The 19334-nt window shown below is 38.3% G+C and overlaps 1 protein-coding gene across 10 annotated transcripts in view; it reads left to right on the top strand.

Moving 5' to 3' along the window:
- The window catches only part of SP100 (SP100 nuclear antigen), a 96161-nt gene that overhangs the window by 1408 nt on the left and 75419 nt on the right, over positions 1-19334 (top strand). For 9 of the 10 annotated variants that reach the window (XM_023557776.2, XM_023557770.2, XM_064286570.1 and 6 more), the window contains exon 2: positions 15358-15502. The exons of the other annotated variant lie outside the window; for it this stretch is intronic. In XM_023557776.2, the coding sequence (XP_023413544.1) occupies positions 15358-15502 (145 nt within the window). The remainder of the gene's footprint in view (positions 1-15357; positions 15503-19334) is intronic. 10 annotated transcript variants of the gene reach the window in all.

Genomic DNA, 19334 nt, shown 5'->3' with positions numbered 1-19334 from the left:
AGTCCTGTACCATCTTCACAATCATTAGTATGTTTGAGTCCATTTTTGCAGTCACTGTGTATTCTGAGTGACTTCCAACCCAGGGAGCTCATCTTCCAGCACTATATCAAGCAATAGTCTGTTGTGATCCATAGGCTTTCACTGGCTAATTTTCAGAAGTAGAGTGCCAGGCCTTTTTCTCTAGTCTATCTTAGTCTGGAAGCGCCACTGAAACCTATCCACCATGGGTGACCCTGCTGGTATTTGAAATACCAATGGCATAGCTTCCAGCATCATAGTGACATGAAGTCGCCACAGTACAACAAAATGACAGACTGGTGGTGGTCACTCCTAGTAATTTTTAAATTTCTGTCATTATACTTTTCTTTTCTCAAAGCTCTTTGTTGTTTTTCTTTTTTTAATAGCATCTTGTTCTTTTTAATGAATCTAATATTTCCTCTCATAGTAATGAGGGTGATAACTAAAAGGTTCTGTTTTTGTTTTTTAATTTCCTTTCTTTCTTCCAAGGTCCTTCTAAGGGTTGGTTTCTTCCCAATTCCTGTCCTATCATTTACCAAAGTTTCTCTCAAGTGTTTGCTGAATGCCTATTCACACTTAAGAATGAAACTAAAAACAGATTAGGAGCTCTGTGTAAGCAGTGCTTCTCGTTGACTGGTGAACCCTGCTGTGCCCAGTGTTGGCTCCTAGCCCTGTCTACTGAAGTAATGGTGCCTCCAATTCCTGATGCCACGCAGAGATCCAAGCCATAACTCTGATGGCTTCTTTTCAAAGGACCACATTTTGGTTTTACTGATCAACTGCTTTTATTTTCTCTTTGAGCCTTAATTAGATCCTGCTTTCTTTTTTTTTTTCTATATGCATCGTCTTTGCTAATTCTTTATGTTAACTTTTTTTTTTTTGAGGGTGTAGATGAACTTGTTTTCTTTTTGTAATACCTTGATTGAAAACATAATTTACTCGTCAGTGTTTCTTGTTTTCTAATAAATGCAATTTAGGCCATGCATGTTCATCTTGCCACTTTGGAAACATCCAGGGTTTTTGTATGTGGTATTTTCATTGGAGTTTATTTCTTAGCCACTTGTCATTCCTAGTTTGATTTTCTCTTTAACCTAAGAAGTGTCTCGGTGAAGCTTCTAAAATTTCTTAGTGGATAGATTGGGGGAAGATCTTCTTTTGTCCTTTTGTTGTTTTCTTATCTCATCGTGCTTAGAAAATATTTTGGATAAGATTTACCATTTTCAGAGTCTAGTTATTTCTTTGTGGCCTAATACATGGTCATTTTTGAGACTATTCCATGTTGGAAAAGCAATATAGTATAGTGATTAAGAGTGTGGTATCTGATGTCGGACCAGGGATGGAAGGTTCTGAATCTCAGCTTTGCCACCATTGCTGTAGAGCTGGGACAAGCCTTAATTTCCTCATCTGTGAAATGGAAACATTAACAGTACCCATTTTATAAAGGGGTCATGAGGAGGTATCTTAGGGTGAGTTCTCTAGAGAAGCAAAACCAGTAGAGCATATAAATATATAGAGAGAGAGACTTATGTCAAGGAAATGGCTCACGAGTGGCTCTGTGGGGGAAAAACCTGGTCTGCTCCCGTAAAGGTTATACGCTAGAAAACTCTATGAGGCAGTAGTTCTACTCTGTTACATGGGGTCACTATGAGTTGGAATCAACTTAAAGGCACCTAACAACAACAACATCCAGTTAAGTTTCTCTATATTTTATAAGTCAGTTTATTCCATTAACACTGATTTTGATCACCATTGTGTTTGTATTTATTCTTGGTATCTTAGCTCTAATTTCACACTTGCCAAGATTTCCGATTGTTCTCCCACCCTCTTTCTGACCACTTTTGGGTTGGTTGTGTTTCCTTTGCTTCACTGGAAGTTATACCTTCTTTTTTTTTTTAAGTTAAAACTGAATTTTTAATAAGCCGATATCTATTTTTCTCTGAATGTCCGGAGTTATTTGGTATCTTGTCCTAAGCTAAAAATTGTAACTTGATTTTATTTCTCTTCTCCTTTTCATTTCCTCTGTAAACTCTTTGAGTCTTTTGAGTCTGAAACATTTTATTTCACTTTCATACTTGAATGAGCATTTGGGTGTGTTTACAACTAAGATTCAAAGTCATTTTTCACTTAAAACTTTGAAGATTTTTCATTGTTGTCTTCCTGCATTTAGTGTCCTCTATGAAAAATCCTTTCCACCTGTCTGTCAGTTTGTCAAACTGTGGTAGATTGTGTGTTGCTGTGATGACACAAGGTATCGACCAGTATTTCAAATACCAGCAGGGTCACCCACGGTAGACAGGTTTCAGCAGAGCTTCCTGGCAAAGACAGGCTAGGAAGAAAGGCCTAGTGATCTCCTTCTGAAAATTAGCAAATGAAAACCTTATGGATCACAGCAGAATATTGTCTGGGGTAATGCTGGAAAATGACTCCTGAGGCTGGATGGTAGTCAAAATACACAGGGGCTGCAGCAACGAACTCAAACACACCAATGATTGTGAAGATCACGCAAGACCAGGCAATGTTTTGTTCTGTTATTCATGAGTTGAGGCTCGATTGCAACCAACATCACCATGAAAAAAATCCAGTTTCAATCAGGTTTTCTTTCGTAGGTAATTTGCTTTTACTTTCTAGAAACTTTAAAATTTTCTTTTTGCTCTTGACGTTCGCTATATCTAAGTGTGGGTTTTCAATGTTCGTTTTCTGCATTTAATAAGCCTTTTTAATGTAAGGGTCTAGCTACAGTTTTGGGGAAGTTTTTTCTTTGATTTTCTTGTTCTCCTTCTTTCTCTTCTCTCCTTGAATTTCTATTAGCTGAATATCGAAACATCGGATTATTCAGTACATGTCTCAGTTTTTTCATGTCTTTCATGTCCTTATTTAGTTTTTTTTTTCTTTTCCCCCTACATGCTGGAAGGAATCCTTGGCTCACTAATTTACTCTTCAGCTGAATCTATTCTGCTATTTAAGCCACCTACCTTAATTTTTTTCTTTCACAGGTAGAACTCACACAGTAAGTTCATCCGTTTTAAGTGTACGATTCAGTGATTTTTAGTAAATTTGTGGAGTTGTGCAACCACCACCACGAGCCAATCTTAGAACATTCCATCATGGCAAACAAACTTTTCTCTCATTCACATCTGTAGCCAATCCCTGTTCCCAACGCCTAACCTCAGGCAACCACTACCTTTTGTCTCTATATAATTGCTTTTTCTGGACATTTTTTGTAAATGGTGCCATACAATAGGTGGTCTTCTGCATCTGCTTTTTTCACTTAATGTTTCTGAGGTTCACCCACGCTGTAATTTGTTCCTGTTTTTTTGTTTGTTTTGTTTTTGCTGAATAGTACTCCATATACATTTTATTTATCCATTCCCAGTTAATGAACACATGGATTTCAATTTGGGGGCTATTGTGAGTAATACTGCCATGAACACTGGTGTTTAAATTTTTGTGTAGATGTATGTTTTCATTTCTCTTAGGCAGATACCTAGGAGAGGAATTGCTGGGTCACATGGCATGTTTAACATTTTAAGCAACTGTCTTACAAAATTTCAAAAGCTCCATTTTACATCATCACCAGCAATGTTGGAATCTTTCAGTTTCCACACATCCTCACTAACACCTATTATTGTGATGGTAGCCATCCTAGTGGGTGTTAATTGGTATCTCATTGTGGTTTAATTCCTAGTTCCCTAATGACTAAAGATTTTGAACATCGTTTCATGTGCTTATTAACTATTCACATATGTTCTTTGGTAAAATGTCTATTCAAACTCTTTGCTCATTTTTAATTTGGGTTGTTTGTCTTCTTATTATTGAGCTTTATTAGGAATATGATTTTCTGTACGACCCTTTGGAAATAGATTTGGAGCTTCCTTAAAAAGCTAGAAATAGAACTACCATATGATCCAGCAATCCCACTCCTTAGAATATATCCTAGAGAAATAAGAGCCTTTACACGAACAGATATGTACACACCCGTGTTCATTGCAGCACAGTTTACAACAGCAAAAGGATGGAAGCAACCAAGGTGCCCATCAACGGAAGAATAGATAAATAAATTATGGTATATTCACACAATGGAATACTATGCATCAGTAAAGAACAGTGATGAATTCAAGAAACATTTCATAACATGGAGGAAGCTGGAAGGCATTATGCTGAGTGAAATTAGTCAGTTGCAAAAGGACAAATATTGTATGAGACCACCATTATAAGAACTAGAAAAATAGTTTAAACAGAGAAGGAAATATTCTTTGATGGTTACAAGAGCAGGGAGGGAGGGAGGGAGGGAGAGGGGTTTTCACTAATTAGATTGTAGATCAGAACTATTTTGGAAAGACAACACACAATACAGGAGAGGTCAGCACAACTGGACTAAACCAAAAGCAAAGAAGTTTCCTGAATAAACTGAAAGCTTCGAAAGCCAGCGTAGCAGAGGCAGGGGTTTGGGGACCATTGTTTCAGGGGACATCTAAGTCAATTTGCATAATAAAATCTATTAAGAAAACATTCTGCATCCCACTTTGGAGAGCGGTGTCTGGGGTCTTAAACGCTAGAAAGCGGCCATCCAAGATGCTTCAATTGGTCTCAACCCACCTGGAGCAAAGGAGAATGAAGAACACCAAAGACACAAGGTGATTATGAGCCCAAGAGACAGAAAGGGCCACATGAACCAGAGACTACATCATCCTGAGACCAGAAAAACTAAAGGGTGCCCGGCTACAACCGATGACTGCCCTGAGAGGGAACACAACAAAGAACCCCTAAGGGAGCAGGAGAGCAGTGGGATGCAGACCCCAAATTCTTGTAAAAAGACCAGACTTAATGGTCTGACTGAGACTAGAAGAACCCCAGAGGTCATGATCCCCAGACCTTCTGTTAGCCCAAGACACGAACTATTCCCAAAGCCAGCTCTTCAGATAGGGATTGGACAGGACTATGGGATAGAAAATGATACTGGTGAAGAGGGAGCATCCTGGATCAAGTAGACACATGAGACTATATGGACATCTCCTGTCTGGAGGGGAGATAAGAGGGGAGAGGGAGTCAGAAGCTAGCAGAATGGACACGAGAACAGAGAGTGGAAGGAAGGAGCATGCTGTCTCATTAAAGGGAGAACAACTAGGAGTATATAGCAGGGCGTATATAAATTTTTGTATGAAAGACTGACTTGGTTTGTAAACTTTCACTTAAAGCACAATTTTAAAAAAAGTAAGAAAAAAGAAATACGATTTTCAAATATTTTCACCCAGATTGTGGCTTGTTTTTTTTTCATTTTTTTAATGGTGTCTTTGGAGGCAAAAAAGGATTTAAATTCTGATGAACTATAATTTATGATTTTATGCATCATGTTTTTGGTGTTATATCTAACAACTTTTGCCTAATCCAAATCACTCAGATTTTCTCCACTATTTTTTTCTAAAAGTTTTGTGATTTTAACTCTTACACAGGGCCTACTTCGAGATGAAAATGTGGGCCCCTTCCTCAAAAACTATTAAAATTTCAAAGTGAAAGAAAATCGTGAAACCAAGAACAGGCCCATACGACAACACACGTTTCATGCCTATGATGTCAACTCTGTTCTCACATTTAGGTCTAGGATGCATTTTTAATTGATTGCTGTGTATGACGTGAAGTACAGGTCAAACCATCTTTTTGCATGTGGATATCCAATTTCCCAGTCCCATTTGTTGAAAAGACTATCTTTTCTTCATTGAATTGCCTTGACGCTTTTGTCAAAAATCAGTTGACTAAAAATGTTACATTTCTGCATTCTCAGTTGTGTTCAGTTGATCTACATGTCTATCTTTAAGCAAGTACTACACTGCCTTGAGTAGTGCGGTTGTATAAGTTCTGAAAACAGGAAGTATAAGTCTTCCAACTTTCTTGTTCTTTTTTAAAATTGTTTTGGCTATTCTGAGTCCTTTACATTTTCACCTAAATTTTAAGATCAGCTTTTTAATAGTTACAAAAAAAAAAAAAAACACTGTGCTGATATTTTGATGGCAATTGCATTGACTCTATAGGTCAACTTGGGAAGAATTGTCATCTTAAAAATATTGTCTCTGTAAGTGAACATGGATTGTCTCTATTTGTTTAGATCTTTAATTTCTCTCAGGAATGTTTTGAAGTTTTCAGCATACATGCCTTACACGCCTTTTGTTAATTGTATTCCTAAGTATTTTATTCTTTTTTCCAAACTTTATTTTTGAATTTGAATACTCAGTTTTTATATTTCTACTGTGCTAGTTCATTTTTAGTTCATTTTTCTATAGAAAAAATATTATCTTATATGTTGTGGGATATATCAAATATACTTCATCTAAAGGCGTTGTTGTGTTTGCTCTATTATTTCTATTACCTCTGATTGTTGCATATAGTACTTTTTTTTATGCTGCTTATGCTCTTCAAATATTTGGTGATTCTTGGTTCTGAGTTTATATTTGTATATGAGGAAACCTCATGTCCTATTTCGTAATGATATATCTGACTCCTACAGTCTGAATCTACTCTTTTGAGGAATGATTAAGTGGCTAAGTAACAGGTCTTCCGGACATTGTTAGGTGCTGTCAAGTCACTTTCAACTCATAACGGGCCTATACACAACAGAATGAAAAAACAGCCCAGTCCTATGCCATCGGTGTGTATCCCATTTGTTGAAACATATCAGTTGGTATTCCATCAATTCCTGGAGCCTTTTTTCCCCCAATGCCTTCGGTGCATCTTGGACTTCTTCCTTCAAGACCATCAGTTCTTGATCATATGCTACCTTCTGAAATGGTTGAATGTCGACCAATTCTTTTTGGTACAGTGATTCTGTGTATTCCTTCCATCTTTTTTTGGTGCTACGTTCAATATTTTCCCCATAGAGTCCTTCAATATTGCCACTCGAGGCTTGAATTTTTTTCTTCAGTTCTTTCAGCTTGAGAAATGCCAAGCTTGTTCTTCCCCTTTGGTGTTCTAACCCCAGGTCTTTGCACACTTCATTACAATACTTTACTTTGTCTTCTCAAGCCTCCCTTTGAAATCTCCTGTTCGGCCCTTTTACTTCATCATCTCTTTCATTCGCTTTAGCTGTTCTCCATTCAAGAGCAAATTTCATAGTCTCTCCTAAAATGCGTTTTGGTCTTCTCTGACTCTCTTATCTTTTTAATGACCTCTTGCTTTCTTCATGTATGATGTCCTTGATGTCATCCCACAATTCATCTGGTCTTCAGGAATTAATGTTCAGTGCATCAAAACAATTCTTGAGATGGTCTCTAAATTCAGGTGGGATATACTCAAGGTTGTACTTTGGCTTTCTTGAACTTGTTTTAATTTTCTTCAGCTTCAGCTTGAACTTGCACATGAGCAATTGATGGTCTGTTCCACAGTTGGCCCCTGGCCCCGTTCTGACTAAAGATATTGAGATTTTCCATCATCTCTTTCCACAGATGTAGTCAATTTGATTTTCGTGCATTCCACCTGGTAAGATCCATGTGTACAGTCGTCATTTATGTTATTGAAAAGGTATTTGCAATGATTAAGTTGTTGGTCTTACAAAATTCTATCATATGATCTCTGTTGTCATTTCAATCACCGAAGGCATATTTTCCAACTACTGATCCTTCTTCTGTTTCTGACTTTTGAATTCCAAACCCCAGTAATTATCAATGCATCTTGATTGCATATTTGATCAATTTCAGACTCCAGAAGTTGGTAAAAGTCTTCGATTTTTTTTCATTTTTGGCATTAGTGTTTGGTGTGTAAATTTGAATAATATTTGTATTAGTTGCTCTTCCTTGTAGGCTTGTGGATTTTATCCTATCACTGACAGTGTTGTACTTCAGGATAAATCTTGAAATGTCTTTTTTGTCAATGAATGTTATGCCATTCCTCTTCAATTTGTCATTCCTGGCATAATAGACCATGACCGTCCAATTCAAAATGGCCAGTACCAGTCCATTTCAGCTCACTCATGCCTATATATCAATCTTTATGCATTCCATTTCATTTTTGACAACTTCCAAATTTTCTAGATTAATACTTTTTACATTCCATGTTCCGTTTATTAATGGACGTTTGCAGCTGTTTCTTCTCATTTTGAGTCATGCCACAGTGCTACTCAACAAAGTAGAATGTAGAACATTTTCTTTAAAAACTATGTTATGCCAATTGAGCTAGAAGTTCCCTAAGACCATGGTCCCCACATCCTCAGCCCAGCAATTTGGTCCTTCAGGGAGTTTGGATGTGTCCATGAAGCTTCCGTGACCTTGCCTTGTACAAGTTGTGCTGGATTCCACAGTATTGTGTACTGTCTTACCCTTCACCAAAGTTATCATTTACCTATTGTCTATTTAGTGTTTTCCACCCCCACCCTCCCCTCCCTCATAACCATCAAAGATTGTTTCTTTTTGTGTGTAAACCTTTTCATGAGTTTTTATAGTAGTGGTCTCATACAATATTTGTCCTTTTGCGATCGACTTATTTTTTCTATATTGTGCTTTAAGTGAAAATTACAAATCAAGTCACTCTCTCATACAGAAAGTTATACACGCCTTGCTATGTACTCCTAGCTGCTCTCCCCCTAGTGAGACAGCACATTCCTACTGTCTACCTTGTATTCCCCATGTCCATTCAACCAGCCCCTGCCCCCCTCTTCCTTCTCATCTCACTGCCAGACAAGAGTTGCCCACACAGTCTCATATGTCTTCTTCAGCCAAGAAGCTCACTCCTCACCAGTATCATTATCTATCTTAGAGTCCAGTCCAATCCCTGTCTGAAGAGTTGGTTGGCTTCAGGAAGGGTTCCAATCTTGGGCTAACAAAGGATCCGGGAACCATGACCTTCAGGGTCCCTCTAGTCTCAGTCAGACTATTAAGCCTGGTCTTTTTATGAGAATTTGAGATCTGCATCCCACTTTTCTCCTGCTTCATCAGGTATTCTCTGTTGTGTTCCCTGTCAGGGCAGTGATTAGTGGTAGTCAGTCACCATCTAGTTCTTCCAGTCTCAGGCTGATGTAGTCTCTGGTTTACATGGACCTGTCTGGTGATTGACTTATTTCACTCAGCGTAAAGCCCTTTGGGTTCATCCATGTTATGAGATGCTTCACAGATTCATCATTGTTCTCTATTGTTGCATAATACTCCATTGTGTGTATGCACCACAGTTGGCTTATGTGCATTCACCTGTTGATGGGCACCTAGGTTGCTTCCATCTTTTTGCTATTGTGAACAATGCTGCAGTGAATGTGGGTGTGCATATGTCTATTCGTGTGATGACTCTTATTTCTCTGGGATATATTCCTAGGAATGGAATTACTGGATCATACGGTATTTCTATTTCTAGCTTTCTAAAGAAGCACCATATTGTTTTCCAAAATGGTTGTATCATTTTGCATTACCACCAACAATGCGTAAGGGTTCTGATCTCCTTGCAACCTCTCCAACATCAGTTATTTCTTGTTTTTTTAATTTGTGCCGGTAATGCTGAGGTGAGATGGTAGCTTGTGGTTTTGATTTACATTGTTCTAATGACTAGTGATCGCGAGCTTTTCCTCATGTGTCTGTTGGCCACTTGAATGTCTTCTTTGGTGAAGTGTTTGTTCATTTCTTTTGCCCGTTTTTTAATTGGATTATTTGTCTATTTGTTGTAGAGGTGTTAGATTTTCTTGTAGATTTTAGAGATTAGATCTTTATCTGATTCGTAATTGCCAAAAAAATTTTCCCAGTCTGTAGGTTCTCTTTTTACTCTTTTGGTTAAGTCTTTTGATGAGCATAAGTATTTAATTTTTAGTAGGAGGTCTAGCATCTTTCTATGTCACTTCTGGGCTACATCTGGGGACACAGGACTCATTTTGCTGCTTCTGTACCATACTTGAGCAGAAGCTTTGTGAGGCTGAATGGAGCCATCCCCTCACAGATGCACTAATAACCACTCTCTCTGTGTGGTCTGCCAGATTCATTCATGGCCCAGCTATTAAGCCTCCACCTATCCCTACATTTTCTCTCTCCTCCTTCTCTGTCCTCATCCCACAAGAATTTTTTTCCCAATCTACAGGGATATATTTTAACAAGATTTTCAGCCTACCTGTGTTCCATATTTTTCACTTTGTGTATGTTTCTTATTGTTTAGATCAATTTGGGAAAATTTATATTTTCAAGCTCATATCTTCCCACCCAGGGACATATGATGCTGTATACTAATTCAAGACTCTTGTTATATACCTCTGTCAAAATTTATATGTTGCTTACCATGAAATTGGGTATTTTTCATGTAAGAAACTCATTATCTTTAATGTTTAAAAAGTATATGTCTTCAATATGTTCTCATGTGTATTAAATGCTTCCATAAAAAAAAAAAATACAAGTTAAGCTCTCCTGGTTTTAAAAGTGAAATTTACCTGTCACATCAGCAAGAACTTTGAGAATAATGAAAAATGATGTGGCAATAGCAGACTCTTTCTTGTTCCTACCTTTGATGGGAGACACCCTAAAGCTCTCTCGTTAAATGTAATTTTTTTTTTCTGCTACATCAAGATGTGCTAGTTTACTAAGGATTTAGGAAAATAATAACAGATAGTGAATATAATTAAATGTGCTTTCTAATCTACAGAAATGATTCTACTGCCTTCTTTCACATAGACATTGATGTAATTGATTATATTAAGAGACATCCTAAACACCAAGCTATCCTTGAATTCCTGGAAAACTCTTTTTAGTCATGATATACTATTATGTTGAAGTTATCAAGGATTTCATTTTACTTGGATCAATGCTTATGGAAGCAGCAGTCAATAAATCAAACAACCCATTGCATTGGGCAAATCTGCTCCAAAAGACCTCTTCAAAATATTCAAAACCAAAGATGTCACACTAAGGACTAAGGTGCTCCTGACCCAAGCCATGCTGTTTTCAATCACCTCATAGGCACGTGAAAGCTGGACAATGAATAAAGAAGACTGAAGAAGACTTGAAGCCTTTGAATTATGATGTTGGCGATGAATGTTGAGCATACCACAGACTGCCAGAAAAATAACAAATCTGTCTTAGAACAAATACATCCAGAATGCTCCTTACAAGTGAATATGGCGAAACTTTGTCTCACTTACTTATCAGGAGGGATCAGTCCCTGGAGGACATCATGCTTGGTAAAGTAGAGGGTCATTGGAAAAAGGAAGATCCTCAACATCGGAAAAAGGAAGATCCTCAACGACACGGGCTGACACAGTGACTGCAACAATGGGCTCAAGCATAACAACAATTGTGAGGATGGTGCAGTTCCAGGCAGCCTTTTGTTCTGTTGTGTATATGGTTGCTATGAGTCAGAATTGACTCAATGGCACCTAACAACGTAAAAACATATTATTATTACCATGATATTATATTTGTTTTGTTAATATTTCACTTGTGAGTTTTGTACTTCAATTTACAAGACAAGTTTATTTTCCTTTGTTGTTTTCTCTTTGTCAAGTTTTACTATCTACATTAGGCTGACTAAAAGATAACTTGGGAAGATTCACATTCTCTTCTTGCATGGGAACAACTGAAATGGGCAATGGAATTTCCTAGTTCTTAAACATTTGATTGCAGTTGTTTGTGACATTGGAGCCTGGCACTTTTTTTTAAAACTTGAATTACATTTCTTTTTTTTTTTTAACTTTTGTTTTAATTGTACTTTAGATGAAAGTTTACAGAGCAAACTAGTTTCTCATTAAACAGTTATACAAGTATTGCTTTGTGATTTTTGTTGCCAACCCCATGACACTCTCCCCTTCTCGACTTTGGCTTCCCCATTACCAGCTTTCCTGTCCCCTCTGCCTTCTTGTCCTTACCCCTGGGCTGGTGTGCCCATTTAGTCTTGTTTTGTTTTATGGGTCTGTCTAATTTTGGATGAAGAGTGAACCTCAGGAGTGACTTCATTACTGAGCTATAAGAGTGTCCAGGGGCTATACTCTCAGGGTTTCTCCTGTCTGAGTCAGGCCAGTCTAAGTCTGGTCTTTTTTTGTGAGTTAGAATTTTGTTCTACATTTTTTTCCAGCTCTGTCCAGGACCCTCTATTGTGATCCCTATCAGAGCAGTCAGTGATGGTAGCCAGGCACCATCTGGTTGTGCTGGACTCAGTTTGGTGGAGGCTGTGGTAGTTGTGGTCCATTAGTCCTTTGAACTAGTCATTTCCTTGTGTCTTTTGTTTTCTTCCTTCTTCCTGAAGCCTGCGCTTTTTAAAAAGCCATCTTAGTAGCCTTTTTTTTTTTTTTACCACAAAATCATCCACTTCATTTATATTTTGAAGTTATTACCGTATCACTACACAGAATTGTATTTTGTTTTTGTTAGGTGCTATCGAGTAGGTTCTAACTCATAGCAACCCTATGTACAACAGAACAAAACACTGCCTGGTCCTGCACCACCCACATAATTGTTATTATGCTTGAGCCTGATGTTGCAGCCATTGTGTAGATCCATATCATCAAGTGTCCTCCTCTTTCTCTCTGACCCTCTACTTTACTAAACATGATGTCCATCTCCAAGGACTGGTCCCTCCTGATGACATGTCCAAAGTAAGTGTGACGAAGCCTTGCCATGTCTTAGTCATCTAGTGCTGCTATAACAGAAATACCGCAAGTGGATGGCTTTAACAAAGAGAAGTTCATTCTCTCACAGTCCAGTAGGCTAGAAGTCTGAATTCAGGGCACCAGCTCCAGGGGAAGGCCTTCTGTCTCTGTCAGCTCTGCAGGAAGGTCCTTGTCATCAGTCTTCTCTTGGTCTGGGATCATCTTAGCACAGCAACCTCAGGTCCAAAGGACACACTCTGCTCCCACTGCTGCTGCCTTGGTGGTATGAGGTTCCCAACTCTCTGCTTACTTCCCTTTCCTTTTAACTCTTGAGAGATAAGAGGTGGTGCAGGCCATACCCCAGGAAAACCCCCTTTACGCTGGATCAGGGTTATGACCTCATAAAGGTTTGACAATCCTACCCTAATCTTCTTTAACATAAAATTACAATCACAAAATGGAGAATTACTACACAAAACTGGGAATTATGGCCTAACCAAGTTAATACACACATTTTGGGGGTGACTTAATTCAATCCATGACACACCATCTTTGCTTCTAAGGAGCATTCTGGCTGTACTTCTTCCAAGAGAGGTTTGTTCATTCTTCTGGCAGTCCATTGTACATTCAATATTCTTCACCAATACCATAATTCAAAGGCATCAATTCTCTTTTGATCTTCCTCATTTTATCGTCCAGCTTTCCCTTGCATAAGAGGCAATTGGAAACACCAGGACTTGGGTCAGGCACACCTTAGTCCTTAAAGTGACATCTTTGCTTTTTGATACTTTAAAGAGGTCTTTTGCAACAAACTTGCCCATTGCAACACATCATTTTTCTTGACTGCTGCTTCCATGGGCATTGATTGTGAATTCAAGTAAAATGAAATCCCTGACAACTTAAATATTTTCATTGTTTATCATGATATCGCTTATTGGTCCAATTGTGAGGATTTTTTTGTTTTATGTTGAAGTGTAATCCATATTGAAGGTTGTGGTCTTTGATCTTCGTCAGTAAGTGCTTCAAGTCCTCTTCGCTTTCAGCAAGCAAGGTTGTGTCATCTGCATATTGCAGGTTGTTAATGAGTCTTCCTCCAATCCTTGTGCTGCTTTCTTCTTTATGTAATCCAGCTTTCTCATGAGCACAATTAGGTATTCTAGAATTTCCATTCTTCTCAATGTTACCATAATTTGTTATGATCCACACAGTCAAATGCCTTTGCATAGTCAATAAAACACAGGTAAACATCTTTCTGGTGTTCTCTGATTTCAGCCAAGATCCATCAGACATCAGCAATGATATATATTCCAGGCTGCAGGTAGTCAGTATATGGCTTGACAGGCCAACGGTGGATTGTTTCTTTCTTTATTTTGCACGTAACACACCACTTTTCAGTCTCACACCCCCCTCCCAGCCTCTACTTCCTCTGCAGGATTCCACAGGGTACAGTGGTTCCTTTCCTGACTCCGGGAACACCCTCCATGTGCACTACTCTGACCACTTGCTGTCTTACGGATTTTGGTTGATATCGTTCATCTGCTCATCCTTACCATTCTCTTTGTCATTGAGAATTCAATTCCTTGATCATCGCTTTAGTGAGGTCTTTAATAAAAGGGAAGAAAAATGCTTCTCTTCAATCTACAGTCTTCACTGAGAAACTTTTTTACAGGAATTCAACACAGTAATGTGACATTATTGTTCCCTGATGCATATTGGGAACTGGCAAGGGCCAATAATTCTACTCTGGTTTGACAAAGAAAGTTTATTAGTCTTTATAACTTTTAGGAATACAGAAATGATGATTAAAAACATTATTACCAGAGCAACAAAATTATCAAGTAAGAACCAGAATTACAGACCCAGGCTGAAAATTACTTTCACAAGAAACAGCGGCAATTTCTGAAATCCAGATGCCTAAAAAGACTCATTTTATATAAATAAGTTTATATTATATAAATAATATAAATATTGTTATATAAATAACAATAGCATAGGACAGATTTGTATTAACATGAAGCAGAACCAGATATCCCAGGAAAAAACAATTAATATACTTGCAAAATTTTCAGTTTATGCCTTATTACATCATTATCACTATTAAACCACACCCTATCACTTATGAACTAGTTTTACGACGCAGGATAGTATTGCGCCTTTGGCAGCTATAAGTTAGAGAGAGGACATCTTGTTTTTTATTTACTGAGGTTTATTTTCTCTTAATTGTTAATTTGAATTTTCATTATCAAGGTAGAATTATATTAGTATTCCATTGTTTTAATTTCACTATGTATGACCTATTTATTCCATCTCAATTTTATAGGAATTAAAAAGTTTTTGAGTTAAAAAATTTTTTCAGATACGTTTAGGTGAAGGTATCTTTACAATGGCTTTGATTGGGACAGACTGAACTTTTTCAGTCCTATGTATAAGTCTTTTTTAAACTCTGTGCTTTCTTCTATTATATCTTGGATTATTATTTCAACACCATTTATTCTAGTCTCTAGTCAGGACTAAACCCTGGTGGCATAGTGGTTAAGTGCTATAGCTGCTAACCAAAAGGTTAGCAGTTCAAATCCACCAGACGCTCCTTGGAAACTCTATGGGGCAGTTCCACTCTGTCCTATAGGGTCGCTATAAGTTGGAATCAACTCAACAGCAATGGGTTTGGTTCTTTTTGGTTTAGTCACGACTACTTATTTTATATATGTTGGTTCGTGACAGACTGTCCTTCATGTGAAAAATCTTACAGCCTCTACAAGTATCTTGGAATCTTGATGACCATTTTTATATGGTATCTTTTTTCCCAGGATGTCTATTGACAACATTGTCAATGAGACTATATTCAGTCACTACAGAAAACATAAGGTGGAGATGGCAAATGCAATAAAAAAACCATTTCCTTTCCTTGAGGGCCTCCGAGACCGTGGTTTCATCTCTGATAAACTGTATGAAGTAAGTAAAATTGATAAAGTTATAACCTAATAAACTAGTCCCAAACTAAGTTATGTTTTCACACTCTGAATCCAAACTTCAGAGCACAACTAACTGGCTGAGGAGCTCCTATGAGTGGGCGGAGCTTTTTAAGTATTTCTTTAAATATTCCTCAAAGGTAAAAAGTGAGAGAAAAAGTAAGCATCACCGGAGGCGTTCCTGCTTCTGACTTAAGGAATTGTCTTCCATAATGCCTGTCTTAGTTATCTAGTGCTGCTATAACAGAAATACCACAAGTGAATGGCTTTAACAAAGAGAAATTTATTCTCTCACAGTCTGGAAGGTTAGAAGTTCAAATTTAGGGTGTCAGCTGCAAAGAAGGATTTCTCTCTCCGTTGGTTCTGGGGAAAGGTCCTTGTCCTCAATTTTCCCCTGCTCTAGGGGCTTCTCAGCCACAGGGACCTCAGATCCAAAGGATGTGCTCAGCTCCAGGCACTGCTTTCATGGTGGTATGAGGTCCCCATGTCTCTCCGCTTGCTCCCCTCTTTTATATCTCAAAAGGGATTGGCTCAAGACATGAGCCAAACTTGTAGATTGAGTCCTGCCTCATTAACATAACTGCCGCTAATCCCATCTCAACAACGTCGTAGAAAGAGGATTTACGACACATAAGAAAATCACCCCCCACACGTCGGTCAGTTTGTCGTACTGTAGGGGCTTGCATGTTGCTGTGATGCTGGAAGCTATGCCACTGGCATTTCAAATACCAGGGGGTCACCCAGGGCAGACAGGTTTCAGCTGAGCTTCCGGACTATAAAACAGACTAGGAGGGAGGGCCTGGTGATCCACTTCTTAAAAAAATTGGCCAGTGACAACTTTATGAATAGCAGCGGAACATTGTCTCATATAGTGCCAGAAAATGAGCGCCTCAGGTTGGAAGGCACTCAAAAGACGACTGGGGAAGAGCTGCCTCCTCAAAGTCGAGTTGACCATAATGATGTGGATGGAGTCAAGCTTTCAGGACCTTCATTTGCTGAAGTGGCACGACTCAACATGAAAAGAAACAGGTGCAAACATTCATTAATAATCGGAACATGGAATGTACAAAGTATGAATTTATGAAAATTGGAAACCATCAAAAGTGAAATGGAACACATAAAGATTGATATCCTAGGCATTAGTGACCTGAAAGGGACTGGTATTGGCCATTTTGAATCTGGCAATCGTATGCTCTACTATGCAGGGAATGACAACTCGAAGAGGAATGGCGTTGCATTCATCGTCAAAAAGAACATTTCAAGATCTATCCTGAAGTACAATGCTGTCAGTGACAGGATAATATCCGTATGCCTACAAGGAAGACCAGTTAATATGACTATTATTCAAATTGACACGCTAACCACTAAGGCAAAAGATGAACAAATTGAAGATTTTTACCAACTTCTGCAGTCTGAAATAGATCAAACATACAATCAGGATGCATTGATAATTACTGGTGATTGGAATTCGAAAGTTGAAGACAAAGAAGTTGGAAAATGTGCCTTTGGTGATAGAAATGATACCATTTTGCAAGACCAATTACTTCTTCATTGCAAATACCTTCTTTCAACAACATAAACAGCAACTATGCACATGGACCTCACCAGATGGAATACACAGGAATCAAATCAACTACATCTGTGGCAAGAGACAATGGAAAAGCTCAATATTATTCATCAGAACAAGACCCAGGGCCAACTGTTCAACAGACCATCAATAGCTCATATGCAAATTCAAGCTGAAACTGAAGAAAATTAGAACAACTCGACAAGAGCCAAAGTACAACCTTGAGCATATCCCCACTGAATTTAGAGACCATCTCAAGAATAGATTTGATGCACTGAACGCTAAAGACTGAAGACCAGATGAGTTGTGGATGACATCAAGGACATCATACATGAAGAAAGCAAGAGGTCATTAAAAAGACAGGAAAGAAAGAAAACACCAAAATAGATGTCAGGTGAGACTCTGAAACTTGCTCTTCAACATCAAGCAGTTAAAGCAAAAGGAAGAAATGATGAAGTAAAAGAACTGAATAGAAGATTTAAAAGTGTGGCTAGAGAAGACAAAGTATTATAATGACATGTGCAAAGACCTGGAGTTAGAAAACCAAGAACACACTCAGCATTTCTCAAACTGAAAGAACTGAAGAAAAAATTCAAGCCTCGAGTTGCAATATTGAATGATTCTATGGGGAAAATATTAAATGATGCAGGAAGCATTAAAAGAAGATGGAAGGAATACACAGTCACTAGACTAAAAACAATTTGTCGACATGCAACCATTTCAGAAGATAGCATATAATCAGGAACCGATGGTACTGAAGAAAGAAGTCCAAGCTGCACTGAAGGCATTAGTGAAAAACAAGGCTCCAGGAATTTACAGAATACCAACTGAGATGTTTCAACAAATGGATGCAGCGCTGAAGGTGCTCACTCGTCTATGCCAAAAAATTTGGAAGACAGCTACCTGGCCAGCAAACTGGAAGAGATTCATATTTATGCCTATTTCCAAGAAAGGTGATCCAAAAGAATGTGGAAATTATCGAAAAATATCATTAACATTGCACGCAAGTACAACATTGCTGGAGATCGTTCAAAAGGGACAGCAACAGTATATCAACAGGAAACTGCCAGAAATTCAAGCTGGATTCAGAAGAGGATATGGAACCAGGAACATCACTGCCGATGTCAGATGGATCCTGGCTGAAAGATGTTTACCTGTGTTTTATTGATTACCCAAAGACAATCAACTGTGTGGATCATAACAAATTATGGATAACATTATGAAGAATGAGAATTTCAAAATACTTAGTTGTGCTCATGTGAAACCTGTACATGGACCAAGAAGCAGTTGTTCGAACAGAACAAGGGGATACTGCATGGTTTAAAGTCAGGAAAGTTGTGCATCAGGGTTGTATTTTTTCACCATATTTATTCAATCTGTATGCTGAACAAATAATCCAAGAAGCTAGACTCTTTGAAGAACAGGGTGTCAAGATTGAAGGAAGACTCATTAACAACCTGCAATATGCAGATGACACAACGTTGCTTGCTGAAAGTGAAGAGGACGTGATGCACTTACTGATGAAGATCAAAGACCACAACCTTCAGTATGGATTACACCTCAATGTAAAGAAAATAAAAATCCTCACAACGGGACCAATAAGCATCATCATGATAAATGGAGAAAAGCTTGAAGTTGTCAAGGGTTTCGTATTACTGGATCCACAATCAACAGCCATGGAAGCAGTAGTCAAGAAATCAAAAGACACACTGCATCGGGCAAATCTGCTGCAAAAGGCCTCTTTAAAATGTTGAAAAGCAAAGAAGTCACCTTGAAGACTAAGGTGCACCTGACCCAAGCCATGGTGTTTTCAATCACCTCATATGCATGTGAAAGCTAGATGATGAATAAGAAGACTGAAGAAGAACTGATGCCTTTGAATTATGGTGTTGGCAAAGAATATTGAATATACCATGGACTGCCAAAAGAACAATGGAAACCCTGGTAGTGTAGTGGTTAAGTGCTATGGCTGCTAACCAAAGGGCCAGCAGTTCAAATCCACCGGGCACTCCTTGGAAACTCTATGGGGCAGTTCTACTCTGTCCTACAGGGTCACTATGAGTCGGAATCAACTCGATGACAATGGGCTTAGGTTCTTTTGGGGGCCAAAAGAACAAACAATTCTGCTTTGGAAGAAGTACAACCAGAATGCTCCTTAGACGCAAGGATGGCGAGACTATGTCTCACATACTCTGGACATGTTATCAGGATGGATCAGTCCCCGGAGAAGGACATCAAGCTTGGTAAA

Source organism: Loxodonta africana, chromosome 6, assembly GCF_030014295.1.
Source record: "Loxodonta africana isolate mLoxAfr1 chromosome 6, mLoxAfr1.hap2, whole genome shotgun sequence".
In the NCBI taxonomy this organism is placed as follows: domain Eukaryota; kingdom Metazoa; phylum Chordata; class Mammalia; order Proboscidea; family Elephantidae; genus Loxodonta; species Loxodonta africana.
Note: the sequence above shows the minus strand (reverse complement) of the source record. Positions and strands in the feature narration are given on the sequence as shown.